At 42.4% G+C, this 12,312-nt stretch overlaps 1 protein-coding gene across 1 annotated transcript in view; it reads left to right on the forward strand.

The window, feature by feature from the left end:
• The window catches only part of ipo9 (importin 9), a 51,099-nt gene that overhangs the window by 17,198 nt on the left and 21,589 nt on the right, over positions 1–12,312 (forward strand). Inside the window, 6 exon segments of the mRNA XM_052035040.1 lie at positions 919–1,016; positions 1,958–2,019; positions 2,715–2,866; positions 4,682–4,780; positions 5,843–5,949; positions 10,112–10,251. Of these exon segments, the coding sequence (XP_051891000.1) occupies positions 919–1,016; positions 1,958–2,019; positions 2,715–2,866; positions 4,682–4,780; positions 5,843–5,949; positions 10,112–10,251 (658 nt within the window).

Raw genomic sequence — 12,312 nt, forward strand, 5'->3', positions numbered from 1 at the left:
TCTGGCACTTGCCTGCTGCACACTGATACAGTTGAGGATGGGGATGTTCTTGGAGCCTCATCCTCCTGTTATTCATAACTACATGTGGTAGTATTGGAGAATTTCGATATGATCTCAGCCACAGTTGCCTGCATAAGAATCTGGAGCGGTCACCCTGACTCTTGGTATTACAGGCAGTGGCTTGACCCCTGCTCCTTGTAGATGGTGACAGCTGTAACCCCCAGTTCTGATCCTATTGATGGTTCTGAGCTCTGATACTAGTCAGTGAAGGCTCTTGATCCTTTTTCCTGAATGTGTCATGGGCTATCGATTGCTCCTACTTTGTTGCAGATGGTGTTGGCCCTAACTTCTTGTTCAGTTGTGGACAGTAACTGCCCTGACCCTTGGATCTGGTTCAGAGCTGAAGGACAGAGAAGGCCATGAACCTGCTGTTGCAAACAGTGGTGGTCCTGTCTCCTGGTTATGTTGTAGATAGTGATGGCCTTGATGCTGTTCTAGACAGCTTTGCCCTGACCACTAGACCTGATTCTGGTGTAAGCAGTGATGGCCCTGACACTTAGTGCCTGATTCTATTAGAGAGTGACAGTCCTGGCTCCTTTGTTGTAAAGGGTATCAACCCTGACTTTTGGTTCTGTAGTAGACAGTGTAGGGCCAGATTCTGTCAGACGGTGATATTGTTGACCCCGCTTGCTGTAGGCAGTGACGGCACTGGCTCTTGTTCCTGATTGTCTGACATTTGGTAATGTTTTGGTGACAGATCAGTTCTCTAGACTTGATGTGTGTTGCATAAAGTGATGACCTTGACTCCTCTTTATTTACTGTATTATGTTTGGTGGTGACCATGATCTGAATTTTGATTTGGTGAACATAATAGGTATTGATATTCTTGACATCTCCTGGTTCTCTCTATTTTTACAGGCAGTGACAGCTCTGGTTAAGAATTTTCCAAAGCACATGGTCTCGTCAATGCAACAGGTCCTACCAATTGTTTGGAATACTCTAACTGATAGTGTGGCCACATATCCTTCACTTGGTACTGATGAAACGTTAACTTTTTCCCTCTCCATCTTTTCAGCATTTTTTTGTTTTTATCTTTCATTCATCTCAGTGCTAATTCAAACGATTCCTAATCAATAGTCAATGTGCCAAGCAAGCTGTAGGGGCAGAGTTTTTATTTTGTACATGCTTAATCATAGTTTAAATTTAGTGGAAGACCCTTGAGCTTCTGACTTTGAACTGAAGTATGTAAGAATACCTAGTTTAGTGATCTTGAATCACAACTGCATTTTAAATATTCACCATGTTTGATCTTGTACTGTGGTACTTTTGGTATGGGGTGGTCCTTTTGCCTTTATTTGGTCACCTTTCTCACAGGCCTGATGCTTGTGTAGCCTCTGGATGACCTTGCAAATATATTTTATAACTGAGACATCAGCTGCCTCCCCAGAGTAGTGTGAGATGCCAGCTTTTGGGAGCAGCTGTCCTAAACAGATTGTGCGAACTTGACTCGCGTGTGTTTGGGACTGTAGCTTTTGGCATTCTTGAATTTTGGGTTGGGTCAGTTTCTGGCCTCCTGAAGGAATTGAATTTAGGATAGGTAGAATTTAATTATTTCAGTTTTGTTTTCATCTTTCTCTTTTTCTTGCTTTTTTTTTTAAAAACTAAGTATTCTTTTTTTCCCTTCTGGTTTATTGTCTTGTCTGTTTCTGTAAAGGTGTACAAGTTGTTTGAATGTGACCTGTTGACACATGGAATTACTGATGATTGCCAAATGGGACACCCCCAGAATCCTATTACTGTGGTGATCATTCCAGGTAACTTGCTGAGTACTGAACAAGAAACATTGGTGCCCTGATGAGGTTCACAAATGTCAGTGTTTTTCTCTATTGTGTCCATGATACTAAGGTTGTCGAAGATTGATGTAGTTAAACTTTTGCTGTTTCCCTTAACGTTATGACACTTACGTAAGGACAGAGGTGAATTATATGGAAGAGGTGGATGATCCAGTAGATTCGGATGGTAAGTGCGACCACTGCATTTCTGTCCTAAATTGAATGCTTGAAAATTGTTACTTGTTAAATTGAGAAAATCAACCTTGAAGTTAGACTTGATGATTGTAGATTCCAGATCAAATCCAAGAGATTTACACCAGTGCAGTAGAAACTTCTTTGTGTCAAGACTGCTTCCAGGTTTGAGGGTTAAGACAGAAGCTGAGTACACATTTTATCTCAGAACCGCTTGAAGATGAAGGAATATGGAACAGGCTGGGAGAATATAATTAGAACTATGGCTCATGAGAGTAAAGGTTGATGCAGACTGGTTGTGTCAACTGGTCTCCGATCTGAATTGTGACATCTTTATTTCTGAGTTCATGACTGGAGCTGAGGGGAGTAGAAAAAATAATCTCAGTGTAAAAGAAGAATGACTGAGTTGGAGGGGTGGAGATGAATAAGAGTTGGTATTGAATGGGTTGGAGGTATAGTAGACAGTTTAGTGTGTTGCCGTGCCACCTTGTTGGGGTTTGGTGTGGTGTTTAGGGGCATGGCTGAATTTGTCATCACTCTTGCTGGCCCATATAATGCATAATCTCTTGCCTCCTGATAAATAGCAATGTTGATGGTGGTTTCGTTGGCAATTGTACTTCCAGCTGCAGAGTCTTATCCGAATTCCTGTTGATGAAACATGTTGATTGATTCTTTGTTTTTCCTTTCAAGGTGAGGTGCTGGGGTTTGAGAATTTGGTGTTCAATGTTTTTGAGTTTGTGCATACGCTACTGGAGAACAGGAAGTTTAAGAGCACTGTGAAGAAGGCCCTGCCTGAGTTGATTTACTACATCATCTTGTACATGCAGATTACTGAAGAACAGGTGAGACTTCACCTTTTGTATTGCAATCTGTAAAGCCAGGTAATCTTTGGGGTTGGAGATGATATCAAGTGTTCACTGATCCATTCCCGAATATATAAATCACTAGTCTTGCTGCAACATAAGGACACTGTGGGCCTCGATGTGTCATCTGCTAATTTTTGTCGATTTGTTTTGTTCATTACCTTATCCTAATTATTTTGATGTGATTGATCCTCCCTGGAGGTCATAACATTTTTAGCAAACATTGCTTTTCCTCCAGAGTCCACCATTTGGAAACAGCCCAGGCCATCTCAAAATGCAACTTGTGTTGCACTGGGGGAACTCATTTGATTGAGAAGGTTAAATAGTCAGTCACAGGGGTGCAATGCTAATGAGTTTAAAAGCTGTACAGCAAGTGAATGTAGATGGGTATATTTCTAATGGTGTGAAAAGTACTTTCTTTTTGGATGCCTTTCCCCTTAATGCAGAGTTGCCCGTAACAGTGCAATTCTTATGGCTTGTCCTTTCCTTTTTATTACAATGTTAGGAATCAGTTATGTAGGCTATATGACCCTTTGAGCCTTCTCTGCTATACAGTGAGACTTGAACTGACCTTTGATCTTAGTTCTGCTTTCCTGCTGAAACCCATAACCTTGATTTCCCCGAAAATCCAAAAATCCATCTGGTTGTTTAGGGTTCTACATAACTTTACATCTGCAGCTTTCAAGGGTAGAACATTGTATGGGGGAAGAAATGAGCAACACTTTATCCTTCGACTATGCTGCTTTAGTTGTAGGTTCCCAAACCATTGGAAACATCCTTTCAGCACGTGTCTTGTTAACCACCCTCAGAACCATATGTTTTAATAAGATCATCTCTCATTCTTCTAAACTGCAGAGAGTAAAGGCTCAATCTTTCATTTAAAGCCAACCCTTTAGTCAAACCAGTGAGCCTTCTGTGTACTGGTTTCAAAGTCTGTATATCATTGCTTAAATGAAACTAAAATTTATGCAGTAATCCAGGTGTAGCATTATAACAAAACTTCTCCATTTTGTTTGTATTTCATCCCTTTTGCAATAAGGATCAACATTCCATTAGCTTTCCAAATTACTTGCTGCAACTGCATGCTAACTTGTAAAAGGATGCCCAGATCTCAGTACACCAGTATTCAATAGCCTCACACCACTTAAATAATCCACGTTTCTGTTCTTCCTACCACATCTGCCCTGCCATCCTGATCTAAACTTGGTTTACATATTTAAGTAGCTTAGGTTTCTAGCTATTTGATATCTAGCTTTTTATAACTAGTTTATCAACTTAAAGTTAAATATTCCATACTGTGTTGATCTAATTACAGGTCTTTTGTAAGTTTTGGCATTATAGCTTCCACTAAGTGCTAGATCAAATTTAAATACTTTCTGCCTGAACCATTACAAGTATTGGAAATCCAAAACTCCACGTCCTCCACCCACTGTAACTCATTCCCATACTCAAGTTCCTGTTGAAGCAGCACTTTGTTTCAGGTACTCTGTGTGCAGCCACTCTCCATGGCAGGAACTCATCAGTTCCAAGCAGCAACGGTAACATGTCCTTTTCTCTGTGATGTTACAGGCCATCACTGCAGTTCCTGTAATAAGACTCGTACATGATAAGATGTGATCAATTACTGAACATATGCTACCCTTGATTAACAGGATGGGCCACAAGTAGTTAGAATAACATACTTTGCCTGGACTAGCTACGTTAATTGGTTTTGGTCCTTTTGCAAGGATCTTTGTATGTGATGTTCATTAATCTTGTCCACGAGTCCATTCATCTGGTTTTCTTTTTCTGCAGATTAAGGTCTGGACAGGAAACCCACATCAGTTTGTGGAGGATGAAGATGACGACACCTTTTCGTATTCAGTGCGAATCTCAGCTCAGGATCTCCTGCTGGTGAGGGCAGGGGTTATGATCAGATGCAGGTGGAGCAGAGAACCTTGGGAGGATAGTTATTAGCATGTGGAGAGGTGTTGAGTCACTGAAATGCTAAACAGTCCATTTCAACCCGTCTGCTGAAATAACACACCAGCTGTATTGTGAGAGTTCCTCTGTTAACATGTTGTAATAACAGCACGGCCTTTAGGGGAACCTGACTAATGCCCACTGATGCTCTTGAACTGTTTACTGTCACTAGTAGATTCTAAGGCTGCAGTTATCATAATGGAGGTTTAAATGAAAGAGCAAATTAAATGAACATGGGATATGATCCAAATAAAAAGTAATTGGAGCTAACTGCCATGGTTGAGTGATCCACAACTGTTTTGTGTAGGAAGGGCCAAATTGATAACCCTAAGCACTTCTGAGGGCTACTGAAGCAGAAGTAGCAACATGAATGGAGCTGCTGTATGTGCACCAGTTGTAATCTGGTAAGGGTCTAGCATCCAGATATCCTGCAAGATCGCTGTGCAACTGCAGGATGTTGGCAACCACAGGACTCCACAAGAAATCCAAGAATAGAGCAGTTGGGTTGGCAGAAGCAAAGTCTTCTCAGGACGTCTGAGGTTTTTGCATTTGCATAGGAAATGTTTTGGGCTATCGGTCTGGCCCTTCTCACAAAAAAGAGTTGTGGATCACTGAACTAACAACCAGTTCTAAATTCGCCACCTCCAGTTATTTTTGGTATGGATCCAATCCCTGTTTTCCTTTCACTGTCTCCAGCAGCAGGTGGCAGATAGGGTAGCACATTGCTGAGGGCCAGCTTCAGTGTTTATACTCTAGTTTGTACATCATGGGCCTAACCGTTCCTGTCCCTGGGATATAGAAGATATGGTCTCACCTCCAGCTCCTTCCCTGCTGATTCCCGCTTCCTCACAATAGTTACCCTTTAGTCTATTCAACTACAGCCTGTATCAGCAACCAGCACATTGGTGAAGTATTCCTTTAACCCTACTTTCTCTCTTGAAAACCCATGTCTTCCAGAAGAGCTAATAGTCCTTTCTCATTTTCCCATTCCAGGCTGTTGTAAGTGACTTTCAGAATGAAAGTGCCATTGCCTTAGCAGCAGCTGCAACTAAGCATCTGCAGGAAGCTGAGCAGGCCAAGCGTGATGGGAATGTTCACTGGTAAGAGAATTCTATACTGTCACTAACGCAGTAGCCAGACCAGAGGTCTTGCCTTCATGAGGTGAGATCTGATAATTAGTGGACTGATATGTTTTCTAAGTACACACACAGGTCATTTGTTCCTGAGAAGCTGCTTAATTGAGGCTGAACTGAGATCCTTCCCTATGAACCCAACTGATCTTTGAAGCATATCTCTTTAATACTCATGGTTGATGAAAATCTAATCTCAGGTTTAAAAATTGACCTAATATTATCCTGAATATGTGCAGTGTTTCCTACTTCATCTCTGAAAGGACTGAATCTAACTATCTTTAAGCTGTGGTGTTTCGCTCTCGATTCCCCAACCAACGGTGCTGGCTTATTTGGTAGCACCCATGCCTTTGGATCAGCAGGTTCAGTAGGCCATGATGGTGCATCAGGTGATGCTGCTTGACTGTCTCAGGGATCCGGGATCGATCCTGACCTTGGGTGTTTTCTATGTGGAGTTTGCATGTTCTTCCTGTGACAGGATGGGTTTCTTCTGGGTGCTATGGTTTCCTCCCCAGTATCTTGTTGGTAGGTTAATTGGCTATTGTAACATTGTGCCCAGGGGTTAAAAGAATCAAAGGGGAGCTGACAGGCATGTGAAAGAGAATAAGTTGTCAGGCTACGAGGAAATGGGGGGATTAGTTAATGGGAGTCCTTTGCTGGGAGCCAGCATGGAACCAATGGGCCAAATGGCCTCCCTTCTGTGTGGTAATAAGTAAGTACGTCTAAGCTGACTAAGTACATCTGCTGTATTTTTGATGGCAGGTTCTTTGGGTGGATGTAAAAGATCTTACTGCACTGTTTCTAAAGTGGGCAGGAGAGTTACCCATGATGTTCTGGAAAATGTTCATCTCAGTGTTACTAGACCAATTATATGGTTGTGATGGCAATAATGTTTGGAACTTGTGTGAAAACTGACTACTGCAATGTTTGCATCACAGTAGTAACTATAAAACAAAAGTATTTAATTAGCTCTTAAATACATGAGCTCTAGAAAACTGCTGCATAAATGTAACTTTTTTAAACAGAAATAGTTTCTCTGTCATATAGTTTGACTGGAAAGCTTTCATCAAATTGCACTTTAACCTCATTTATGTAATTCCTTATGGATTCCAGGTACCATTTTGATAAATCCACCTGTACTACCCTCAGTCTACTTTTTCTTTTACTACTGTGTGGTTTCCAGACTGAGCATAATACTCCAAGACAACATTCTAGTTGCACTATAACATTGCTCCTGCTGTTTTCTAGCCCTTGAGGTATAAAGGCTAGCATGTTGTACTCGGATTCTTTATGTACTTATCCATTTCATTTTGATAATCCATTTACATGGGCCCCTGGTCACTTTTCACTCTAAGTTACTCCTGGATTTCCAGGATTTAGAAAGTATTCTGTTCTTTTAGCTCCAAAATGGATTTACTTGCATTGAAATTCATTTGCCACAGTTTTGTCCATTCACAGCCCATTGTAATGTTCTGCTTCCATCTACACTAATGATGTCACCTCTGTGTTATTGGTAAATATGGATATGAAGTTCCATTCCATTTTCTGAGTGTTAAATTCTTTTAATAGTTGTAGTCCCATCACAGATCCCTGCAAGGCACTATAGGTCACATTCTGCCAATTGCAAATATTAAGGTGGTGTACAGGATCCTAAGCAAGTGCCTGTTTGTCCTGAATGGTGTTGAGTTGCTTGAGTATTTTTGGATCTGGACCTGTGCCTTGTAGGTGGTAGAAAGTTTTTGGGGAGTTGGGTGACTCAGCAGGATACCCAGCCCTTGACCTCCCTTTAGATGCAGTTTTACATTGCTACCCAGTGAACATTTAGGATCATGATAATTCTCCAGGATGTGGGTGTGAGATTTAAGGAGGATGATGCTTTTGAACATTAAGGAAAGATGATCTGTTGGTGATAGCATTTGTATGGCACATAATATGGCAAAGCATAATACAGCAGGTGCTGGAAATCTGAAGCAAAAATACAAACTGCATTATGGTAAGCCAGGCCTGAATGTTATCCAGGTCATGTGAGATTGAACAATGTTCCGTTATTAGCAAACATCCCCTTTCGTAACTTCATGATGGGGAAGGTTATTGACAATATAAGATGGTGAATGTAAATCAAAACAAAACCTGGAGATGCTAGAAATCTACAATAAAAACAAAAAATGCTGGAAAAACAGGAGGTCAGGCAGTATCTATGGAGAGAGAGACAGTTAATGTTGCAGGACAAAGATTCTTCATCAGAACTGATGCGGCATTATATGGCCAGATTAGTTTATTCTGCTTTTTGCTGTGTTGCTGGGCAGTTTTCCACATTGTAATGGCAGTTTCGGAACTACTACGACAACTGTTAGAAGAAACAAAAACCAAAACTACTGGAAGCAGTCAGCAAGTCGGTCAGCGTATGTGGAAAGAGAAACAGCTAACGCTTCAGGTCAAAGAGAGATGCTGCCTGACCCCAGTGTTTCTAGTGTTTTCTGATTTTGTGTCATAGTTCCAGCATCTGTCATATTTTCAGCTTGGTTAGATGTTCTGGAGTGAAAGCCTTCAGCACTGCAGCCAGGATGGTCTTGGAGGGAGTACTGTATTTTCATGTGGTGGTCTTCAAATTGACTGCAGCCTAGCTTCTGTGGTGATGGGGACATCAGGAGGTCATCAGGTGGACAAACAACTACATACTTCTGGCTGAAAATGGTTGTGGAGGTTTTGTTTAAATCTTTTTGCATTCATGTCCCAGTCTCCATCCATGTGAACTGTTTAATTGTCCCCATCTTTCATGACCAGATATGGCAGGACTCTAGAACTTTAACCTGAAGTGGGTTTCAGAGTTGTTTAACTTTTGTTACATGTTGCTTCTACTGTTCAGAACACACACAGTTTTGTGTTGGAGTTTTACCAGGTTGACATCTGATTTTTCAGATATGTTTGGCTATACCTGGCATGCTTCCCACCTCATAGTAATTCTCTTCTACACTACTTTATTGATTCACTGGTACTTCTCTCCTTGGATAGTCCCTCAAGGTTGAGCATGACTTGCTTCCAGTCCAGTTTAGTGCGTTCTGAGGTGGCCGTCGAGGCCAGTGTGGGAGGTGCAGACTCTTCCACAGATGGTGCAGAAAGTTGCTGATGGGTGGGGTGGATAGGTAGGTAGTTTGTGAGGTGGTGCACACTTTCCATATGGTATCTCTGTGCGCCTGGTGCATGGTTTAAAGGTTCTCATAATCCTGAATGATCCTTCTCCGCTTAGAGCAGTCGTAGGGCTGCGATTCCCTGGAGTCAGTGCAGATGCCGTATTTCTTCAAAGAAGCTCTAAGCACATCCTTGAATGTTTTTCTCTACCTGCCTAGTAATCTCTACCTTTTAACAGAATTGGGAATAGCGTCTCTGTTTCAGGGTTTATGTTTTGGGCATGCAACTGACTCGGCCAACCCCAATGAGAAAGTAACTAGGGTCTGAACGCTGGGGATGTTGGCCTGAGAGTGATGCTGATGTTGGTTATCTTTCCAGTAATTTCGACAGATTAGGAAGTTTAGGAACAGGTGTTGAAATTCCCCAACCAGACTGCTTTCTGTAAATCCCTGTTGTACTTTTGAATTTACCCTTGTCATCTTAATAGATATGTGCGATTTCTAATTCCATTAATCCTCACCTAAATCTAACTCTAACTAGCTGTTTTGTTTCTGCCTGTCAAAAGCAACCAAACTCGATCATGTTATGATTAGTAAAAGATAAATGATCACCCACTGTTAGACTAAACTAAAATTCTATTCTAGGTTTTAGCACAAAGATTGCTTACTTGGGTCATGTATACTAATCCTTCTGCTCCGGTTAATTTTTACATCACAGTTTGGAGGAGTAGGAATTTTTTTTTGCCTTTTTAGTGATTTTTATTTGTGTTACTGGGCAAGGGAAAGCAGGCAACTGCCAGTTCTCGCCCTGTTACATCTGAATTTGTCCTCTCCCAAGCGTGATCTATTAACAGCTAGCTAGGAGATGGCAGCAGTGAGCTGGTTGTTTGCCCCTGATGTTGACACTGGATGAACTGTAGGAAGTGACAGTGTAGCTCCAGTGAGTATGTTCTGCTGATGTGTGCCCCGCCCAGCGAGTGACTTTGATTTTTTTTGTGTGGCAGGTGGAAAATTCACGAGGCTTGCATGCTGGCGCTGGGTTCTGTGAAGAGTGTCATTACCGACAGTGTGAAGAACGGGCGGATACAGTTCGACATACATGGATTTCTCACCAATGTCGTCCTTGCTGACCTCAACCTTTCAGGTAGTGTGCAGACTGCAGTCACCTGATCATCCAGGTAATGGCAAGCAGTGTGAACAATTCATTTTAGTCCAGGCATGGTCCAGTGCCAATCAGAAAAGATTGTCAGCAGAGATGGCCAAATGATCTCATCCTGAATAACAGGAAAGTTTGCTGCTGAATTCAGATCACGTGGTTTACAGATAAGTTTGGAGTATGCTTGTCATCTTAAGTGGACACTAGAAGGTGAAAATTCCTGCCCAAGCCTTAACTTAGGATGGAAAATGTCACTGGGTAAAAAAAGGTTAAATGAAGTGCTAATGTGAAGTCTGGCAATTGCTCCTTGGACTTGGCTTAAACCTAGCTTGAAAGCAAAGGAGGGAAGTGCTGGAAATAAGGTGTGGGTAGCTTGAGCGTAGCTTCATGGCTTTTTCCTATGTTAACTACCGACTCTGGCCTATCCCTGATGGACTGAGTAAAGGACAGAGAAAGACATGGAAGCTGTTGAGTTCAGTGAAGAGCGCAATCTCCTGAAGCATGTTGGCTGTATGAAGGAGGTGGTGTTGGTGATTTTGAAGTGCACAATGATGGAATGATGGTGGCCTGGGACCTGTCCAGGTGTATCCTTGACTGCTGTCGGAAGCAAGGGAGGAGGTTGCTGGGGCCCTGGCAGAGATTTTTGCATCTTTGTTGGCCAAGGGTGCGATACAGGAAGAGTAGCGGATGGCTAATGTTTTGCCTTTATTTAAAAAGGGCTACAAGGACAAGCCAGGGAACTGCAGGCCTGTGAGCATGACATCATGGGTGGGAGAGTTGCTGCAAGGGGTTCTGAGGAACAAGATTTATTTGCATTTGGAAAGATGAGGACTGATTTGGGATAGTCAGCATGGGTTTGTTCTTCTGAGACCATGACTCGTGAATTTGAGATGTTTGTGGAGGTGCCCAAGAGGATTGACGAGGGCAGGGCGGTGGACATTGTCTACATGGACTTTAGCAAGGCCTTTGACAAGGTCCCACATGGTAGGCTAGTCCAGGACGTTAGATCACGTGTGTTCCAGGATGAGAAAGCAAATTGGATACAAAATCTGCTTGGTGATGGGACTCAGGATGGTAGTGAAGGGATTGGAGACTTGTGACCAGTGGTGTGTCACAGGGATCAGTCCTGGGTCCTTTACTGTTCGTCAGATTTGAATCAGAATCAGGTTTATTATCACTGACGTACGTGGTGAAATTTGTTGTTTTGCAACAGCAGTACAGTGCAGGACACGAGACCTAAAGATTACTATAAGTTACAAAAATAATTAGTGCAAAAGAGAAATAATGTGGCAGTGTTCATGGGTTTGTGGACTGTTCAGAAATCTGATGGCAGAGGTGAAGAAGCTGTTCCTGAAGTGTTCAGTGTGGATCTTCAGGCTCCTGTACCACCTTCCTGATAGTAGTAACATGAAGGGGGCATGTTCTGGGTGGTGAGGGTCCTTAGTATTGGATGCTGCCTTCTTGAGGCACTGCCTCTTGAAGATGTTCTCGATGGCAGGTAGGGTTGTGCCCGTGATGGAGCTAGCTTTTAGTCTACAACCCTCTGCAGCCTCTCTTGATCCTGCACATTGGAGCCTCCATATCAGGTGGTGATGCAACCAGTCAGAATGCTCTCCACTATAAATTTGTAGAAATTTGCAAGAGTCTTTGGTGACATACCAAATCTCCTCAGACTCCTAATGAAGTAGAGCTGCTGGCGTGCCTTCTTTGTGATTGCATCACTGTGTTAGGCCCAGGATAAATCCTCTGAAGTGTTGACACCCAGGAACTTAAAGCTGCTCACCCTTCCTACCGCTGATCCCTCAATGAGGACTGGTGTGTGTTCTCCCGACCTCCACTTCCTGAAGTCCACAATCAATTCCTTGGTCTTGCTGACGTTGAGTGCGAGGTTGTTGTTACGACACGACTCAACCATTTGGATGAGAATGTAGGTGGCATGATTAGTAAGTTTGCAGATGACACCAAAGTTGGTGATGTGGTGGACAGTGAAGAAGTTTGTGTATGTTTACAACAGGATCAAGATCAGCTGGAAAAGTGGGCAAGGAAATG

Source organism: Pristis pectinata, chromosome 20, assembly GCF_009764475.1.
Source record: "Pristis pectinata isolate sPriPec2 chromosome 20, sPriPec2.1.pri, whole genome shotgun sequence".
In the NCBI taxonomy this organism is placed as follows: Eukaryota; Metazoa; Chordata; class Chondrichthyes; order Rhinopristiformes; family Pristidae; genus Pristis; species Pristis pectinata.